A 17,379-nucleotide genomic window follows, 5' to 3' on the forward strand; every position below is an offset into this window, starting at 1 on the left:
CACTGCTTTATTAGCCTTCCTGAGGAGATCTGCTGTCTGTAGGTCCCATTGGATACACCAACAGAGGAGAGCTGTAGACTACTCACGGAGATCCAGCCTCCAGGCCACATCCCTGTCCACCACCCTAAGGAGGGCTGCTGGACCCAAGGCACATCCAACCTCTGGCCCAGGGCTCCTCCCACATGCTAGAGAAGCCTGAGGGCATCAGGACCAACCAGGCAACACCAGGGATAACCAGATGGTTAAAGGCCAGTGTAAAAACACAACTAACAAAAGCCAGGGAAATACTGTACCACCAGAACCCCCAGCAAGCACTGGATAACTTAACGCAGCTAAAACATAAGAAAGTGAACTTATGCTTATAAAGATGATAGAGGCTGTTAAAGAGGAAACGAATAAATCACTTAAAACAATACAGAAAGTATAACCAAACAGGTGAAGGAAAAGAATAAAATGGTTCAAGATCTAATAATGAAAAGGAAACAAAGAAAACAAAAGCTGAGGAAATCTTTGAGAGGGAAAACTTAGGGAAGGGAACAGAAACTACAGAGGTAAGCATCACCAGCAGAATACACGAGATGGAGGAGAGAAAAACCTAGAAGATACAATGGAAGAAATCGATATATCTGTCAAAGAAAATATTAAATCTAAAAAATTCCTGACACAGAACATCGAAGAAATCAAGGACACAATGAAAAGATGAAACCTATGAATAACAGGCATAGAAGAAAGAGACGACTCCTGGCTCCAAGGACCAGAAAATATTTTCAACAAAATCATAAAAGAAAATTTCCCCAACCGAAAGAAATAGATGCTTACAAGAGGCTTACAGAACACCAAATAGATTAGACCAGAAAAGAAATTCCTCCTGCTACATAATAATCAAAACACTAAATGTACAGAACAAAGAAAAATATTAAAAGCTGCAAGGGAAAAACACCAAACGACATATAAAGGCAGCCCCATCAGAATCACACCTGACTTCTCAGTAGATACTCTAAAAGCTGGAAGGGCCTGGACAGATGCCTTACAGACCCTAGGAGACCACAGATGTCAGCCCAAACTTAGCAAAACTTTCAATCCGCATAGATGAAGAAAACAAGATGCAAAACCAAATTTAAACAATATCTAAACACAAACTAGCCCTACAGAAGATACTAGAAGGAAACTTCCCACTAAAGGAAGAAAACCATACCCCAAAACCCCACAGGAAATAAATAACTCTACTGTAGCAAAACCAAAAGAAGAGAAACAAACAGCACCACCACCATCAACATCAAAATAAAAGGAATTAACAATCATTGGTCGTTAATATCTATCAACATCAATGGACTCAATTCTCCAATAAAAAGACGCAGGCTAACAGAATGGATGTGTAAATAGGACCCATTAGTCTGCTGCATATAAGAAACACACCTCAGCAATAAAGATAGACATTACCTCAGAGTAAAGGGCTGGGAACAAGTTTTCCAAGGAAACAATCTTAAGACGCAAGCTTGAACAGCCACCCTAATATCTAATAAAATAGACTTTCAACCAAAACTAATCAAAAGGGATGGGGAAGAACACTTCATTCTCATCAAAGGAAAAATCCACCAAGATGACATATTAATCCTGAATATCTATGGCCTAAATGCAAGGACTCCCACACTCATAAAACAAGAACAAGAGCAAGAAGGAGGAGGAGGAGGGAAGAAGAAGAAGAAGGAGGAGGAGGAGGAGGAGAAGAAGAACAACAGTAACAACAACAACAACAAACAACAAACAACAAAAAACAACTACTAAAGCTTAAATCACACATTGAACCTCATACATTAATAGTGGGAGACTTCAATACCCCACTCTCACCAATGAACAGGTCAATAAGACAGAAACTAAACAGAGAAGTAACTAAACTGGCTGGCATTATGAACCAAGCCGACTCAACAGAAACCTACAGAACATTTCACCCAAACACACAAGAGTATATTTCTTCTCAGCATTCATGGAACTTTCTCCAAAAATAACCATATACTTAGTCACAAAGCAAGCCTCAACAGAAAGAAGACTGAAATAACCCTTTGTATTTATTATGGATTAAAGCTGGAACTCAACAGCAACAGAAACAACAGAGAGCCTACAAACTCATGAAAACTGATGAACTATCTACTTAATGATCACTGGGTCAGGGAAGAAGTAAAGAAATTAAAGACTTTCTAGAATTCAATGAAAATGAAGGCACAACATACCCAAACTTATGGGACACAATGAAAGCAGTGCTAAGGGGAAAGCTTATAGCATCAAGTGCCTTCATAAAGAAATTGGAGAGATCTCATACTAGCAATTTAAAATCACATATGGAAACTCTAGAACAAAAAGCAAACAAATAAAAGAGGGGTAGACAGCAGGAAATAAACTCAGGGCTGAAATCCTATAACCCCTAACGAAACAGAAGTAGTCATTAACGGTCTCTCAACCAAGAAAACTCCTGGGCCAGATGGTTTCACCACAGAACTCTACCAGACTTTCAAAGAAGAGCTGTTGGGGGTTGGTCTGGTGCTATGTATTTTGATGCCGATTACTGGTTCCCAAGATGTAGTGGCTACCCTGACAAGCACATTCTCACATACCCCAAGTATTGCTGTGTAACTTTGCCTCCCTGATTGGGTGAATAAAAGATCTACACCTGGGAAGGGAAGAAGGAAGGGGCAGAGTGAAAGTTCACAGGCTTGCTGGAGAGAAGGATCTTAGGAAGGAAGTAGACAGGTACTGGAGGAGGAAAGAGAAAGGATTTCCATGGGATCGGAAGGAGCCATGTGATCCAAGAGGAAGAACTCTGAAGTTCCACATGGAAAGAGACGACCCATATGAACAACACTAGCAAGTATTCTGGGATCATAGTTGGGACATAGCCAGACAGAAACTATTAGAAACAGATGGCATAGGATAGAAGCTGGGATACAATGGAAGGTAGCTTAGGAGTTAATATCTGCCATGTTCCAGGTAAAATAAGGCTTATTCTAAAATGTATCAGGTGTCTCTGTCTTTACTGATTGTGAAAGTGGGTTAGATAATATAGTCATAATAACTATAAACTAATAATAAATATTATGCCATACTTTTAAATTAACAGCAAAAAGAGATAATACCAATACTCTTCAAACTATTCCACAAAATAGAAACTGAAGAAACACTGCCAGATTCATTCTATGAAGCTACAGTCACATTGATACCTAAACCACACAAAGATTCAACCAAGAAAGAGAATTTCAGAACAATCTCCCTTTTGAACATTGATGCAAAAATACCCAATAAAATACCCACAAAATGAATCCAAGAACATATCAAAAACATCATCCACCATGGTCAAGTATGTTCCAACCCAGGAATGCAGGGGTGGTTTACCATACAAGAAACCATCAATGCAATCCACCATATAAACAAACTGAAAGAAAAAGAAAACCACCCCCAAAACACAGTCATCTCATTAGATGCTGAAAAAGCCTTTGGCAAAAATCCAACAACCTTCATGATAAAAGTCCTGGTGAGATAAGGGATTCAAGGCCCATATCTAAACATAATAAAGGCAATATACAGGAAGCCAATAGCAAACCTCAGATTAAATGGAGAGAAACTCAAAGCAATTCCACTAAAATCAGGGACCAGACAGGACTGTCTACTCTCTCCCTATCTACTCAGCATAGCACTTGAAGTTCTAGCAAGTGCAATAAAACAACTAAAGGAGACCAAGGGGATACAAATTGGAAAGGAAGAAGTCAAAGTATCACTATTCACAGGTGATACAGTAGTATATACAAGTGACTCTCAAACTTCCACCAGAGAACTCCTACAGTTGATAAACACCTTCAGCAAAGTGGCTGGGCACAAAATTAATTAAACTAAACTCAGTAGCCCTCCTTGACACAAACAATAAACAAGTTGAGAAAACAATTAGGGAAACTATACCCTTCACAACAGCCACAAATAATATAAAGTATCTTGGTGTCACTCTAACCAAGCAAGGGAAAGACCTGTATGACAAGAACCTCAAGTCTCTGAAGAAAGAAACTGAAGAAGATATCAGAAGATGGAAAGATCTCCCATGCTCTTTGATCAGGAGGATTAACATAGTAAAAATGGCCATCTTACCAAAAGCAATCTACAGATTCAATGCAATTCCCATTAAAATGCCAACACAATTCTTTACAGACCTTGAAAGAGCAATTCTCCAGTTGATATGGCAAAACAAAAAACCCAAGAATAGTCAAAACAATCGTGTACATTACAAGAACTTCTGACGTCATTACCATCCCTGATTTCAAGTTGTACTATAAAGCAATAGTAATTAAAAACTGCATAGTACTGGTATAAAAAGATAGGTTGATCAATGGAATTGAATGGAAGACCAAGAAAGAAACCCACACATGTATGGACACTTCATTTTTGACAAAGAAGCCAAAACTATACAATGGAAAAAAGGAAGCATTTTCAACAAGTGGTGCTGGTATAACTGGATATCTGTATGTAGAAGAATGCAAATAAATCCATACTTATAACCCTGCACAAAACTCAAATCCAAGTGGATTAAAGGCCTTAATATAAAACCAGAGATACTAAATCTATTAGACGAGAAAGTGGGGAAGAGCCTTGATCTCATTGGCACAGGAGACAACTTCCTGAACAGAACACCGACAGCACAGGCTCAAAGATCAACATTTTAAAAAAAGATTTATTTACTTATTTTCATGTATACAGTGCTCTGCCTCCTTGTAGCCCTGCATACCAGAAGAGGGCACCAGATCTCGTTATAGATGGTTGTGAGCCACCATGTGGTTGCTGGGAATTGAACTCAGGACCTCTGGAAGAGCAGGCAGTGCTCTTAACCTCTGAGCCATCTCTCCAGCTCCCAAGATCAACAACTTGCCTTCTTTGGTGGACTTAAGCCTCAAAGTAGGACACAGTCTCCTGACTTCTGGAACACCACTAGTGTTCACTGGAGTTGTAGCTGGTTGAAGTGAGTGTGATGCTGGTCAGGGCTGTTTCCCCAGTGCAAGCACTTTTCAGACCTTGCTGGTCTGAAAAGGAGCATCCTGCTGGTGAAGCTTCAGGGTCGCCACTTGTCCTGCCTAGCAAGACTTCCATTCTCAGAACAGAGCCCAGAGCCATGAACTTAAAAACAATAGCACAACAACCAAGATGAAATGTGCTGGGTGGCACAGTGGAATTTATTTGTCTTTATGGTACACACATAGTAATTACACATAAAAAAACACACACACACACCGTCAAAATGGCCATGTGTAGTGCAGGAAATGACTGGTCCCAGTTCAATTATACAAATGCTAATTCTGCTTAGAAATGAGTCTTTTTCTAATGCTTTAATTTTTCTTTTTTTAGGCCCTAAGGATGCACAGTTTAGTACAAATGTTTTCACTGTTTTGTTATTGTCAGATGCATGATGCTTATCCCAGGAAATAAGTGAAATCAACAAAAAGCACATTTTTGCAGAATAAATTTGATGATATTACTGCAGACCAAAAAAGAAATGTTAACAGTTATATTTTCTTCTCAGGCTTAATGTCTTTAAAAATATTTCCCACACTTTGTGTGTGTGTGTGTGTGTGCAAGGATTCATTGATTTCTTTGGTTTTACACTGTATACTTGTTTGACCTAACATAGTTTCATTTGTTCCATTATCAAAAATCAAGAATTTACACTTCAAGAGGCAGAAATGGAATTAAGTCTTCAGTGTAAATGTCTGGTCCATTTGGACATTATTGCCGTCACTGCTGTTTCTGATGGAGATGAAGGAATGCACCCATAGCTCCCTCTTCATGTACAATTTGGTTGTGTGTTATCATCTGCAATGTATCTGGACATTCACAAAACTATCCCGATCCTGTTTTTAAAAACAAAAAGTGAGACTGCATCAATAAATAAGTCTACCTAGAGGGTACAATAAATAGGCTTCTCCTCAGGAAGGAAGGATATTGTAACACAAAGCCTCCAGTGCTGTGCCATTAAGCAGCAGCTTTGGATCTCCAAAGTCTCCGAATAGTGTTTTAATTTTAGATCGGTTTTGTTGCTGGTGTGACAGCTGGCAGGAGGAAGAGCGCACCTCTGCTGCTCTCATCCCTACAAGCTGAAGTCAGAGTGGACCCAACTATAAAGTTTGCCGTGGGGATTTTTATCTAGGTGTGTGCCATCATTTTTGACTTTTGCAAAGTTGTAGAATATACACTTTAGAGATTAAGCAGTAGTACGATTCCTTCAGTTCGGTGGCTGCTTGGTCTCCAGTCACGCCAAGGCAGAGGGAACCTGTCAGAAGTTCTGCTGCCTCCTCTTCTTTGCATCCATGGCATCCAGGATGGGCTGCCTCTTCGCACTGTATCTTTGATGCAGCTCTTCTATTTCTCGTTCCATCATGGGGTCCAGCGCTTTCAGCCGCATTTGTAGTTCTTCTAAACTTAGATTTTTTAACTAGATATAGAAAACAAAGAAATGAACACTGTAGAACCATCCAGAATATACTGAAGCCTAATGAGTTTTAGAATAATATTTCAGAAAATTCTTTACATCATCTTTAAAGCATGGTCAACAATTAAAGCAGGCATTCTTTTCCTGAAAAAGCCACAAGCTACACCCTGCAGACACCTCAAGCAATTTACGGCCAAGTGATCAATCTCTGCGCTGTTAGAGACGACTCAATGATTAAAAAAAAAAAAAAAAACCAGTAAGACAAAGGCACCTGTTTGAAAAAGGCCCAGAGACAAATGGGCCACTGGCAATAGAAGCCATTTAGGTGACATTCTGGGGACAACTTTTCAATCTTCCGTGCCTTGCCAACTCTCCAGTGCTGTAAAAACCCAACGCCAACAGATCCGGAATGTGCCAGACTGAAGACAGGCTCCTTCGACAGTTTCATACTTTATTTTACCAAATGTCTACAATTTTAGCACTTAAAGAGAAAATTACATCAGAGTATTTTTACCCTGTTTTGATAAAATATACTATGATACTATTTTCATAAGAAAACCCAGGAGAAAGAAACCCGAAGCTGATTTGAACTGCATGATGTAAGCTCTGCTCCAGGTGTGGCCAATCTGGGATGGAAATGGCTGCAAGGTTTTGAGCAGATGCATTACAGTGTGGCCATGTTACGTTAGGGGACAACAGCACACTCCTCACTGCTTCCCACTGTAACAGCAGGAAAGAGGGTTCGTAGCATCTCCCCCAGGGGTAGGATCTGCTCTGCTACATAAAATGTTCTACGGCTCTGGGCGTAACAGTTGATTTGTTGATTTGTCAACACAGAAGTTGGGGGACATCTCCTAAGAAGCAGTCGGGAACTGTCATCTGGGACTATCCAAGGCTCTGTACCATAGACCCACACAGTCAGCTTTTACCCTATCAACATTTGAACTTGCCCATACACTAGACCCATATGTGGGTAACGGCACTAGCTGCAAAGCTTGATAGTGTGAGTTCAATTACTGGAATTGATAGGACTACAACTCCTTTGTAGTCCTCTGATTCCCACATTAAGTGCAGTGGCATGCATGTGCTCCCCAAGTCCTAAATAAATCATGCGAAATAACCTAAAACTCTGCCTTTCTTAATTATAGTAATAGCAGAAAGGAAGTGGTTTTTAAGGAAAAAAAAAAACCCAAACCTTGTTAAACAATGGATTACAGATTGCTAGCATCATATACCCCACACCTTGATGAATTAGGACAAATCTGTCTCACTGCCCCTAGGAAGCCTAAGATGAGGAGGAAGGGTACGCACTGAAGGGCTGATGGGACTCAGGCCCGCACAGCCTTACCATGGGACAGAGATTACAGTGAGGTGCTTAAGCAGTTCCCATGGGATTCTCCTGTGTTTCCTGGGAATAACATAGATTGCTTTTCAGAACAGATCTTCCGCAAAAAGAAAAGAGCTGGGCCCACTATAAGCTCCAAGGTCTGTGAGGAACAGAGACTCTACCAGGAGCCTAGACCAGACTGGTCCTTGAAAGAAGACCATCTCAGCAAGAGGAGGCCCTGCCTCACTGAAGTGAGGAAATGTCAAAATTGGAGGTCTCAGAGAGGTTGCGTGATGGGGTGCAGGGGTCTGGTCAGGCATGTGGGTCCCTGAGAGCCAGGCAAAGCAGGCCTGAACTGCCAGGAGCCATTTTTTCTGGAGCAAAACCATTATATGAGAGCAGAAAAACTAGTCTGAAAATGACAAAACCTGAAGCTCATCTTTCTAAGAAGACAACTCTGCAGGTGTTTTATGAGTCAAAGCTGGAAAACACTCCTATTACTTACGTCACCGAAAACAGGAGTCGGAAATAGCACTCTCACCAGCCCTGTGCCTTACTTACCGTACGTACCTGGCCCAAAGTGACTCCAGCTTACCCAAATCAAATTCTCTCAGGCAAAAAAAGGTTCTGAAGATACCAAGAATGAGTCACAAGACAAGGTTCCAAAAATATGTAGGGAGGAACAATGCTGCGGGAAGGCATTCAGCTTGAGGCGGCCATCTTGCCCTGGGGCAGGATTGGGGGGGAGCATGGGGGGTGTGTGGGGGGAGGCAGCACTGGCTTGAGGGGAACCAGCCTTGTCCTGCATCACTGCACAGCAACAAACAACCCTCCTGGCTTTATTATTTTTTATTTTAAGGAAGAGTCTTTCTGCATACCCCAGACTCCTTGAACTTTTATACCTTAGGCTAGCCTCAAGCTCAAGACCCTTGTGCCTCAGTCTCCTGATACTCACCTGATTAGCTGTTAAATAAACTATGCTACAATTTACATTTGCATTCGGTTCACAGTCGTATACGGTTTCTCCATGCTTTAAAAACTGAGCATTAATCATATACTTGTTCCGTGCTCAGTTCTGTTCGAATCACCATGGGGATAAAAGGGCTGTACAAGGCAGCTCCGGGCTCTGTACAGTGCCAGCCTGTGGCCGTGCTCTGAAGAGCCAGTGTGGACACAGTGCCAGCCTGTGGCACTGCTCTGAAGAAACAGCGTGGACACAGTGCCAGCCTGTGACACTGCTCTGAAGAAACAGCGTGGACACAGTGCCAGCCTGTGGCAGTGCTCTGAAGAAACAGCGTGGACACAGTGCCAGCCTGTGGCAGTGCTCTGAAGAAACAGCGTGGACACAGTGCCAGCCTGTGACAGTGCTCTGAAGAAACAGCGTGGACACAGTGCCAGCCTGTGGCACTGCTCTAAAGAGCCAGTGTGGACACAGTGCTAGCCTGTGACAGTGCTCTGAAGAAACAGCGTGGACACAGTGCCAGCCTGTGACAGTGCTCTGAAGAGCCAGCACGGACACAGTGCCAGCCTGTGACAGTGCTCTGAAGGGCCAGTGTGGACACAGTGCCAGCCTGTGACACTGCTCTGAAGGGCCAGCATGGACACAGTGCCAGCCTGTGACACTGCTCTAAAGGGCCAGTGTGGACACAGTGCAAGCCTGTGACACTGCTCTGAAGAGCCAGAGGAATATGGAGACAGATGCTCCCAGGAACATCGATGGAGCCCAATTCTTCCTCTGTGATTTCTTTAAGACTTATTTTTATTATTTTAAGTTATACATCTGTATGTGTATATATGCACATGAGCTCCTGTGCCTTGGAAGTCAGGGACATGAGAGCACCCTGGAGCTGGAATGGTCACCTCACGTAGGCCCTGGGAACTGAACTCCAGTTCTCAGTAAGAGCAACAGGTGAGGCAACTGCCATGCCAGCTTGCCGGCCCTACCCCAGTGCTCTCCATCACTTGAGTTCAGCACATGCGAATCTCCCCATCTCTAAGGTTCTATACCACACAACTTGAATAACAGAATTTGGCATCTGATTCCAGAAAGTGTTTTCTAATCAAGTTATGTCTGAGTTTCATGACCCTACTACAGATAGTCTAACTTTTTTGCCTTTATAGACTTCTAGAACCTCCCTGCCTCACTGCTGGAGACCCTGGAATGCATAAGCAGGAGTGAACACCGGGCGCAGAGGGGTTGGCCACCCTAACACCAGAGCAAACAGCTACCATGACTTAACATCTCTGGATGTCCTTCTTTGGGGGTGGGGCACACTGCCTGTAGTTAACCAATGTTAAGTCATGGCAATGAATTAAATTCTGGGAAAGAAGAAAACTCTCTTTTAATAGAATTTTAGGTTTTCGATGTATACAGTTTGTGAAGCATAGGCCTGGGGTGCTGGAGCACCATTATGTGACATCACTAAGGAACCAGGCATTCCACTGTAAAACAAAACAAAACAAAACAAAAAACTTAATAAGGCATCTAAATATTCTTTCTTCCAGTGATACAATTTTGTCTCACATGAAATAGGAAATCCTCCCACAGTATTTGACAGAAAAACTGACTTCTGAAGTAGAGGACACAGGGTCGAAAACCATCTTTCTTACTAACCTGCGCTGCAGAGTGGTCTTCCCTCCTTTAGAGACCCTCACGGGAAAGCCACTGCCCCTCCCTTTGCTGATGTCACAGGACACATATTCTTCTGTCTTTTTCAGGTCTGCTGATCTACTGCGAACTAGAGCCATTATTAAATAACCTTACAAACCACTGTACCAAGAGCAGGCTGCTGCTGCAAGCCTAGCACACAGCTGGACAGTTGGGAAGACGGGTGTGGCTGGTCCTGATCACTTTTACTGTTTATTTCCTTTTAATTCTGAGTTTTGGACTGGAGTTGTGGAGTTCCAGAAAATGACTGCTTCATAATTTATAGTTAGCCAAGCCATGTCCCCAGGTGAGGTTGCCAGGGAACTTCAGAGAAATCCTTTATTAAAACATTTATTTAGATTTCCTATGGACCAAACACTATAGACAAGGAAATGAAAAAAATGCTTTTCACAAGTGTGCAATCTAGCTAGCAAGGAAGGAGCACACAGAGCTCACGGGAGTGGGAAAGCTAGAAAAGCGTAACAATGCAAGAAAGTAGGATGAACAGAGGCCTACAGGAAGGTCCATATAGGAAGGTCCATACAGGAAGGTCCACATGGAAGGTCCATATGGGAAGGTCCATACAGGAAGGTCCATATGGAAGGTTCATATGGGAAGGCCCATATGGGAAGGTCCATATGGGAACGTCTTTATGGGAAAGTCCATACGGGAAGGTCCATATGGGAAGGTCCACAGAAAGGGGACCTAGGCACAGAGCATTTGAAATGGAATAAACAGACCCGCAGGCAGGGCAGCGCTGCCATTTTCTTAGGCTTCAGGTTAGTTGGCTAATTTGTTACTGTTTCTGTTTTAAACAAAGCTTTCAAGAAAAGCCCATGTCTCCTGGCAGTAACAGACAGATGGGCACATAGATATTTGCTCATAAATTAAATAAAAACATCAACAGCATTGCTCAACTGAAGCCAAGGTTCTGCCTGAAAGTCGGTGGTTTGATGTATGATTTGTAGGTACAACAAACTCCTTGTGTGACCGACCACAGGCCCAGGTTATCACATCTCATGCAGGAGATGAGTCTGTACATCAACATCCAAAGCATTACATTTCTCAGCATCTTAGCAAAGAAAACCTAAGTATGGCAGGCAAATCAATGCCTCATTGCTAACACTTACATAACAGCAACACAACAATAAAAACCAGGTTAAGTCACCCTCAGATGCTTCTGACTGTTTAAGCCTTTAGCAATTAGGATTACTACTGAATTCAAGGAATACCACTGACCAGGAAGCGCTGTCAGTAAAAATGGAACTTTAAGTTATACATTTATTTTACAACCCAATCTGAAATATCACATTTAAGTGGCAAGACTGAATTACTTCCCAAAATATCTTTAACCATCTAAGAGAGAAAAATCCTTGTATTTTTATATTATTTTGTGTTTTGCAAAAAAAAAAAAATATCTTTAATTATTGGTGATATTTCTTAAAAGACTTAATCAAAAGCAAGCAACAGACACAGGAATATAATGATTTTAAAAAACATTTACTCTGTGTATGCGAGTGTATGGAGGTCAGAGGACAACTTGCAGGACTGGCTCTCTCCCTCTACCGTTCCTGCCCTGGGACTGAACTCAGGTTGTCAAGCTTGGTGGCAAGCGCCTTTACCCACTGAGCCATCTTGCCAGCTCAATTACCAAGTTTTTAGATGTATAAATGTGGTAACATTTCAAGCTTAATAGGTTTATGAGCTCTTGGCATAATCACTGTGTCAGAATAAATGAGGCAACACTACAACAACGCAGTCTCGTATGTAAATAAATGCTAACACCTTTAGTCAAATCAAGAGTATCCTGCACAAGGTTTACTGCGTTTGCTGAAAAAACAAACTCTTCCTAGCAACTGTTTAAATGAATCGCACAGATGCTGCAGACATTATTAGTAGCCTGTGATTAAAAAAAAAAAAAAACCCAAAAAACAAAAAACATGCAGGCTTATAGTGTTTCCTGACTCATCTATTTTCCCATCTGCTAGCAATCTACTGATATGAACAACCAACAGAATGCCTGACATCAATAACTTCCTAAGGCAATTTCAATGCAGAATTGCCTATAGCATCTTGTAAGAGTTACCCAAGAACGCCTCAGACTGTTCCGAGTTGTTTGTGGCCTGAAACAACATGTTCCTTTCCCTCTTAATATTCCACTTTAGCTGAAATTCTTACTGTACTCTGGTGTGGTTTTAAAAAGGCTGTACATGGAGTCTGACACACACATTCTCCCAAAGGAAAGAGAGCAAAGGCTGGCAAATACAGGCAAACCTACCAATCAGCTCAGACACATACCGGCTGAGGAGGTACCTGCAAGGACACCGAGAAATGTAGCAAATGGTACTTAAGGTCAGGAATTCAAAGCATCAGTGTACTTTTTTCTTTATAACTTATTTTCTAGTACTGAGAACAAAGGAAACTTCACATTAATGCAAATATCACACATTTACATATATATTTAAAAATATGCATGTACAAAAAATAAGAGCTGTATTTTCAGGTAACTGACACACAGAAGAAAAGCTGGACTGCTCCCTACAGATCCGCCTGAGACATGATCTTCTACACAGCATCATGGTCAGATCTGCTCAGGCAGGCAACACTGACGCTGTGAGCACCTGTCTCTGCTACTGAATGGCCACATGTATTCTGGGACTGCTAGAGCGTTCTGTCTGTTTTGGCTATTTAATGTCAGACAATCCAAAAGAAAATGTAAGACTTTCACTTCCAAAGAAAGAAAAGGCAGTTCTTGTGGATGATAATGGAAGAGGTGAGGGAAAGGCCAACAACTGGTCATTTACATGGATGCGCTGGACAAGCCCCTGAGTCCTGTGCACTAAGCCTCAGACTCCATCACTGCTGTAGGCATAGAAATTATCAACCCAAGTTTACAGATCAGGGCACTTAGAGAGCAAGCAGCCAGTCCACAACTACCATCCAACTCACTGTGCATATCTTGGTTGAACACAAGAGCTATTCCTTGAGTTTCTAAAGAAACTAAAAAAGCACCTCAACAATCATATAAAATGTTTTTGACATTTTATTTTATGGGCATGGGTACTTTGCCTGTCTGTATTTAGGTGCATCACTGGTGTGCCTGACACCTGAGGCAGCCAGGGAGTGCAATGAATTCCCCAGAACTGGGGTTACAGGTGTTTGTGAGCTACCATGTGGGTGCTGGGAACAGAATCTGGGACCTCTGGAAGAGGACCACATGCTCTTAACCACTGTGAGCCATGTCTCCAGCCCCATCATGGGGAGACTCTTCTTTTTTAAAAGATTACTTATAGGCCGACCTTCCTTTACACAAACCAACCAACCCAAACCCAGACCAGACCAGATCAGAAGAAACAAAACCCTTCCCTTTTCTCTAGGTTGTACCCGGAGAGGTATTTTCTTAATGTATTCTAGTCACAATTGGTCTAATGAAATTGCTGTGTATGCCTTCAAATTGGCCAGCTGTTTAGTGAAATAAATACATCTCTCCATAAGCCTCTGAGGAAGATTCCATATTTTCCCAATAGAAGTTTGATCTGAGATGACTTGCAGTAAGGAAGTGCCCTTCGCACACAATAGGGGCTTTATTCAGATGCCTACTGTGCCATGTGGAGCTCGGGTCGAGCAGATGAACTATATAGACAGACGAGCAGTGCTGCACTGTCTGGCTTTGCAAAGATCTTGGCCACATGTTAAGAAAGGAAGGATGAAATTCGAGACGCCCTCCTCCATGGCAGTTGACACCATTTCCCTTTATGCTTTTCAGATTCTAGTAAGTAGTTTTGTCTGCTAAAAATAATCAGGAAAAATTATTCGCACACAACTGTGCTCTTACAACACATAGTAAATAGCTGTAAAGTTCCAGGCCAGGATAAGACAAATCGAGCAATTAAAAACCAAACAGTAAATACAATTTTCTGGATAAAGGACAGATGAAAAAGTTAGCCTTGATTGATGTCTTATTTCAGCAATTTTGATGAACACTTTTAATAGTTTAAAACAAAAAGATATAAATAAGAACTTACCAAAGTAAGTGAGTATATATTTCAGCCAAACATTTTACCATTACAAAAGATATCTGCTATGTAAAATCCCAATCTACACCAGAAAACAACGTGCAGGTGGGTGAGATGGCTCAGTGAGCACACACCTACTGTGGAAACTGATGATTCATGACTTATTCCCACGATCCGCATGCTCAGAATCAGAAACACAAACAAACAAACAAACAAACAAACAAACAACATGCTAAGGCTGGAGAGAGGGAGCACAGTAGGTCAAGTGATTGCCTTGCAAGTTAAGGACAAGTCCAGCCCCAGAGCCCATGTGAGAAGCTGGCTAGGTGGCTGGCACCTGTAAACCAGTACTGAGAGGTAGAGACATGAAGATCTGGGGGCTCACTGGCCAGGCAGCCAGACGGGCCAACCCCCAGACTAATGAAAGGTCTTGTCTCCAAACAAACAAGGTGGATGGTTCCTGAGGAATGACATCGTGCGCGTGTGCGTGCGCGCGCACGGACACACACACCCCCCTCAAAATAGTTCTATAACTAGCTGACTAGGTAGCCAAATCTCCATGGAATCATTATATAAATATAAAATAGTTTGTTTTTAGAATAAATATTTTCATCTGTATAATGCCATATTTTTCTGTCAAGTGATAGAAATGTCAAGACAGAAGTCAAGTACATCCCACTAGCTTCTAGTACTTTCAGTCATTTAAAGTCTAGAGTAATTATGAACTTCAAGCTCATATTAAATGTGAGTTTGCCCCTTTCCTCTAGCATGGAGCTCATGAAGCTTCCTATCCCCCTAAGGTCTTCCGTGTCAGGTGCGGCAGGAGAGACACTGCCTGGCGGCCTGCCAGCAGGGGATGCATTTCTGTGGCCTTGCTCTGCTTTGGTTCATTACTGGTTGTCTGTCCACAGAAGGGGCAGGGGACTGTGTTTTATGATGTAGTGCTACCACTGTACCCATCCCTCTTGGCATGGGGCAACTAACCCTTGGGGTATGTCCTCTTTGTTCCTGAAGCCACTTGGGCAGTATTATCACTTCTGACCTCTCTGGAGGGGCAGACAGAGTGGACATTCTCCATGAATGGTAAGGGATCTGGGCGAGGTGCCTGCCTGACTCTCTCTTACAGCTCAGCCCTGTGACCTTGTGGCCTTGGCATCACCAGTGTCTATGCCGATGGGCTCTCCAAATGCCCAGCAACTTGCTGAGCCCCAACTTAGCAGCGTAGTGTAAGTTTACATGACGGGCTTGCTTAGCACACAACTGGCTGAGGAACCAAATGTAGTCTTTCTTTTCTGTTGGCACCAGCATTCCCTGTGAACAGCTCCCTCAAGTCCCCTGGCTTGAATTTAATGTAGATAAAGCAAAAACCAAAAACTAAAACAACAACAACAACAACATACACACACACACACACACACACACACACACACAAACCAGAAAGATTTCTTCTCCTTCCATTAGATTATCAACTAAAAAAAAAAAAAAGAATTAAGTTTTCAAAAAAAATTTTTTATGTGCATTGGTGTTTTGCTTGCATGTATGTCTGTGTGAAGGTGTCAGATCTTGGAGTTACAGACAGTTGTGAGCTGCCATGTGGGTGCTGGCAATTGAACCTGGGTCCTTCAGAAGAACAGTCAGTGCTCTTGACCGCTGAGCCATCTCTCCAGCCCCCAAGCTTTCAAAATGTTAACTATAAACTTAAGCATTTAATATACCCCCAGATTCTGTGACCACATGACAGAGTGCCTGCCCAGCTGAGAAAGGCAGCTCCTGAGGGAAACGAAACAGACAGGGCTGTGCAGCCCTGCCATCCTGTATGGAGTAGTGTTTTGACTTGTACAAAGAAGGCATATGGGAGGCTTATTGGGATAGCTTCATTGGTAAAAATCCAAAAGCTATCTATTATTAGCCTCTCTCCAGCACCCAGTTCTTCTCTTTATTCCCAAACGTTAATTAGCAAAAGAGCAGTTACCAGAGCCTAGCCCTAGGAAACCTCCCCTGCAGCCGTGAGTGGTTAGCGTTGGGACTGGAGCCTAGAACACTGCCTTTCTTTCTTTAGTAGTTCTTTCTTGAATGTATGAAAGTGGTGTGCTGTTATATGTGAGGAGGTGTCTGACCACAACAGTTGGCAGAACCTGCAGACCTCTGCTGTGGACACTAGTTGACAATTCTACAGCAACAGAAAGTCCTCTTCAGCACTGTGTTATGCATGCATTAATTTTAAAATGGGTAAGTGTAGCATCAAGGCAGTGGCTGTGCACAGCTAGCACTTTACCAGCCGGGTCATCTTCCCAGCCCTGAAGGGGGTGATTTTGTGATTCACTTGATGAGTTTTATCTTAGGATGGCCACACATCCTATGACACATGTATTCTGCTTGTCTGAGAAGGCATTCCTATTGATAACAAAGAGCATCACTGTTTTAGAATGAATGGCTTCTAGCAAGTATCCTACACAATGGAACCAATGCCATCACTTAACACTCCTTGGCAAGCACAATGGGCGTGGCTCTTACTCAGCAGGAGTGGGACCATTAATAGAATTTCCTGTTGTAGTGGCATCATGATACTTATTATGATTATTTAAATATTTCCATAGCACAAATGTACAAAAATTCACTTTACTTAGGAAAACCACTTTATAATAAAAATGCAGGTCAGGCATAATACACAAATCATGAAATTGAGACTGGAATGGATGTTTTAATCATGAAATAGAAGCAGCACCCACACATTAGCAGGACCCCCTGATACATTAGTTGTAGAGCACAAGAACATGCAGTTCTTTGGTTTTTGAAGACAGGGGTTCTCTTGTAGCTCTGGCTGTCCTGAACTGACTTTGTAGACCAGGTTGTCCTTGAACTCACAGAGCTCTGCCTGCCTCTGCCTTCTGAGTACTGTAACTAAAGGCATGCACCACCATGCCCGGCTTTT

The 17,379-nt window shown here is 42.3% G+C and overlaps 1 protein-coding gene across 2 annotated transcripts in view; it reads right to left on the reverse strand.

Moving 5' to 3' along the window:
* Window positions 1-6,149: 6,149 nt before the first annotated feature.
* Window positions 6,150-17,379, reverse strand: part of Stk3 (serine/threonine kinase 3) — a 248,492-nt gene continuing 237,262 nt past the window's right edge. For both annotated transcript variants that reach the window (XM_051159468.1, XM_051159469.1), the window contains exon 11: window positions 6,150-6,460. In XM_051159468.1, the coding sequence (XP_051015425.1) occupies window positions 6,302-6,460 (159 nt within the window). In that variant the 3' untranslated portion in view covers window positions 6,150-6,301. The remainder of the gene's footprint in view (window positions 6,461-17,379) is intronic.

The sequence above is a fragment of the Acomys russatus genome, chromosome 17 (assembly GCF_903995435.1).
Source record: "Acomys russatus chromosome 17, mAcoRus1.1, whole genome shotgun sequence".
Lineage (NCBI taxonomy): Eukaryota > Metazoa > Chordata > Mammalia > Rodentia > Muridae > Acomys > Acomys russatus.